The 3728-nt window shown below is 38.2% G+C and overlaps 1 protein-coding gene across 3 annotated transcripts in view; it reads right to left on the bottom strand.

Moving 5' to 3' along the window:
* Positions 1 to 867: 867 nt before the first annotated feature.
* Positions 868 to 3728, bottom strand: part of afg1lb (AFG1 like ATPase b) — a 28294-nt gene continuing 25433 nt past the window's right edge. For all 3 annotated transcript variants that reach the window (XM_078274241.1, XM_078274242.1, XM_078274243.1), the window contains 3 exons: positions 3245 to 3385; positions 2408 to 2515; positions 868 to 1718 (listed from right to left, as the gene is read on the bottom strand). In XM_078274241.1, the coding sequence (XP_078130367.1) occupies positions 1572 to 1718; positions 2408 to 2515; positions 3245 to 3385 (396 nt within the window). In that variant the 3' untranslated portion in view covers positions 868 to 1571. The remainder of the gene's footprint in view (positions 1719 to 2407; positions 2516 to 3244; positions 3386 to 3728) is intronic.

Raw genomic sequence — 3728 nt, 5'->3', positions numbered from 1 at the left:
CACACACACACACACACACACACTCTCTCTCCTTAAGAATAATGAGAGGTTATATTTACTCCGGTGTTTTTGTACTTTTGCTGCTTGGTACAAACACAGTATCTTATGTAACACTCTTGGTTTGGATACTGTAGGTGCTGCTCACTGTTCTGACTGTAGTTGTCAGGACAGGCTGGTCCAGGCTGGCGTGGTGCACTAGGATGACCTCATCCTTAGATGGACGCAATAACAAACCTTGTAGCAATTGGTTGCCCTCTGCTGCCACCTACAGGCACACAAGAATTAGTTCCAAAACAACAGTATAATATTCTCTTCCCTTTAATTGTAACTAAAATATAGATGAAAAAAATAGGTTTTTTTTATAGTTTGTCTACCAAAAATGAGATTACCTTTTTACGTTATATTAAAGCTTTAATTTTGTGCTGATTTTGACACAAGGTTAGTTTATATCAATTAAGTGTGAGAATCATAAAAACTCAACTACAGAAATCAATATACCGTACCAAATTGTGCAATCTAAAAATATTTTTGCATGGACCCCACAATTCATTCATTTATTTTGGTCGCATGTCAGAACAAAATGCATATTGACAAAAAAGTTGCAAAAACAAATTAAGTAAATGTGCAAAAACTGACAAAATGTTAAAAAATGTTAAAAAATAAAAACATTTGTCATGTCCTTTCACATTTTGTTACCTTTTGAACTTAAACTGCTACGTTTTGCATCTGAAGGGATGTTTTTGTGTCTTTCTTTTGTGCATTTTTTGTGTCAGTGTGCATTTTTTAAAATCAGATTTGACTATTGATCTTATTGTACACACCTGTGTGACACTACTGCTTGAAAAATCTGGATTCAAGAGTGCAAACCCCCTTCACAATAGTTGTCAATTTTATTATATTGAAGTGTTTTACCACATTTTGCAGTTGTGGATGCTTTTTCCTGTAATTATGCAAAAACAAAAAAGACTAGTTCACTTGATATGATTACGAATCCTGACCTGGAATACATCCATGCCAATCCAACAGTTACTTAGCTTGATGGCTAGAATACATGGATTAATATCATGCATAACATTTTTAATTCATACCAGGTTTTTATACGGTTGAGATTTATGATACTGATATTGTTTCACAAAAACAGGAACAGCCTGAGAATATTGAACCCACTTCACCCACTAGAGGGCGGTTTACAACTACTCTGAGGGACACTTGGACCTCTTCCTCTCTCTGAAGTGAACACCTGTTTCCCTTGTGGTTCACACATGTTGGAGAGGTTTCCATATTCTTTAAAATAAATAGTCCACAAGGGGGAGAGAGCACACCTCTCAACAGAGGACCAAACAGTAAAACGATATAACACACATGCATAAGATAAAGGTAAATCAGATCCTAATCGAAAACCGGTATCTAGTTTTGTTATATATTTACTACAGCTATCAGGTCTTTCTTGGATATATTGGAGTATTTTCCATTTCTGCTAAATAGGAACTTCTCTTGTGTAGTGTCAGTAGTTAGTGAGGTACTGTGTTGTCTGGAGGTATATATGATCATCAGGCAGTCAGCCGTGGATGTTAGGTGTTCATGCGTTTGTTGCTGTGCCTGCGGTCTCTCTTCATCCAGTAGGACTCTGTTTGCATCTCCATCAGTCTGGAGACGGTCCTTTGGAAGGCAAATATCTCCTCCTCAGCGGTGAACAGAGTCAGGCGCTCTGCTGCCTCCTGAAGAGAGGAACAAACACCACGGTTAGTGACTGATACACTCAAATCCAATTTAAATTAGTTAAGTAACTGAGAACAAGACAAGTTCGAAAAACAAGATTAAGACCAGATTTGATTCCTGGAATGCAGGATCAATCTGTGTGAGAGCAAGACCCTCTTTTTCAGAAATGCCATGTTTACACTCACATAGTCTCAGTGAAACATTTCTGGAAAACGTTAAAAAATAAATAAATACTTCAAAAGGAATTAAAAAATGAACAGCTGCCCTTACACATCAACAATTATTGGTATCAAGTCAAAAAAAAGCAAATGACAATAAATGAAGTGATATAGAGTCACATGAAATGTACATTAGTAATTGTAGTCGGGTTTATATTGAAATTATTAAACGTAATGTATGTTTACATCAAATGTTCCAAAAACCATCTGCTGCAGACCTGCGTCAATGTTATTGTAATTCTGCAAAGCCCCTTTAATAAGTTTGTAATGCCAACACTAGTAAAATAATAACTCATAAATAACCCACTGATTTTTATCCTTATTGAATAGCAGCCTACTATGAGGTGAAATCAGTGATGTGATTAATTTTTGAGGATTTTGGGAACAGCATCCATTTGATGCTGATAGGAGATGGTGGTTTTCCTGCTGTTTTAACTTGTCATGTTCTGTTGTAGCAGATGGGATTTTACCCCGCTGAGGCCCAGGTCATCCAGCAGTTGTCTGTCCCTCTCATTGTCCCCTCCACTGTGGACAAACAGCCTGTCTAAAGGAGAAGCTGCCAGCAGCACCACTCTCACCTGGGACACGGAGGGAAGGAAAGAGACATGGGAATGTCCAGTTTATTTATATAGAAGTTAGTTCCTATTTTATTAATGATTATGTGTCTGTTTCCTGTGCTCAATATTAAATGAGAGCAGTTAACCATTCATTCATTACCTCCTTAAAATGCCAGTACTTACATTTCTGTCCATTTCAAGGTGTTTTATCGCATCCCTGAGAAGATTTAAGATCTTAATTTCCTCTTCGACAGAATAAATAATTGATTGATAAAATTACAGTGCATGGGAAGTGAGCCAATATGAGGTTGGTGCTCAACTTAAGACTGTATTGAATGCAGTGCAATGGGGTGGTAATATAATACAGTAATATTACTTTTCGCAGTAGCGAAGTGGTGTGATTTACTATTTTAATTTCAGTGTTAACTTCTGTCATCAAGCACTTTACATAGGATGCATTTATTGTATAGTCAACAGTAAAGAGATGGCAGGAATTGAGGGGAGAGAGAGAGAGATGGGCAACAAAAGTTAATGTCGGCGCTCTAAAGCCTTGGCCAAAAAAAAATTCCATCATCCTCTCAGTTGATGTGTACGTTTAACACTACATAATACAAAACAGAAAATTGCTGCTACACAGTTTTCTTAAGCTTCAACTCTTAAAGCATTGTTGCACCTGTGATATGAATATGATGTATTTTTTGGGGTCTATTTTTTTTAGCCCAACTGTAGTTTGTGAAATAGATGGAGCACCTTGTTGTCATAGAAGTTGTCTATGAGGGTGGTGAAGCGTCTGGCCTGGTCCTTCAGGGTCAGTGTCAGCATGGGAACATGGCGAATGAATACAGTGTCAAAGAGCTGTGCCATTTCCAGGTAGTCACTGGCACCCAGAGGCTGGAAAACAAGTGAGCAGGTTACATGAGCTTCTGATCTACAGCAGCACAGTGCAGAGAGTAAATAGTTTCAGTATAGCACATGTGCACAGCGGCCTTGTAAACACACACACATGCACACACAGACACACACAGACACACACAGAATGTTGCTGTCTGTATGTTTGGCCTGAAAAAAAACCCTGTACGATGAGGGTACCTTGTGCTAAAGACTCAGGCTGATGTTCAGTCCCTGTCCTTGGTTCTTTGCCATTCAGGGTGATTGCGCTCAAAATTAATGTGGACGTTCCAACATATGTCAGATGGAAAAAGAAGCCTTGAAGCTAAGATGCCTGAAAAAAACC

This window comes from Sander vitreus, chromosome 18, assembly GCF_031162955.1.
Source record: "Sander vitreus isolate 19-12246 chromosome 18, sanVit1, whole genome shotgun sequence".
In the NCBI taxonomy this organism is placed as follows: Eukaryota; Metazoa; Chordata; class Actinopteri; order Perciformes; family Percidae; genus Sander; species Sander vitreus.
The sequence above is the reverse complement of the archived record's forward strand: the minus strand, read 5'-3'. Positions and strand labels throughout refer to the sequence as shown.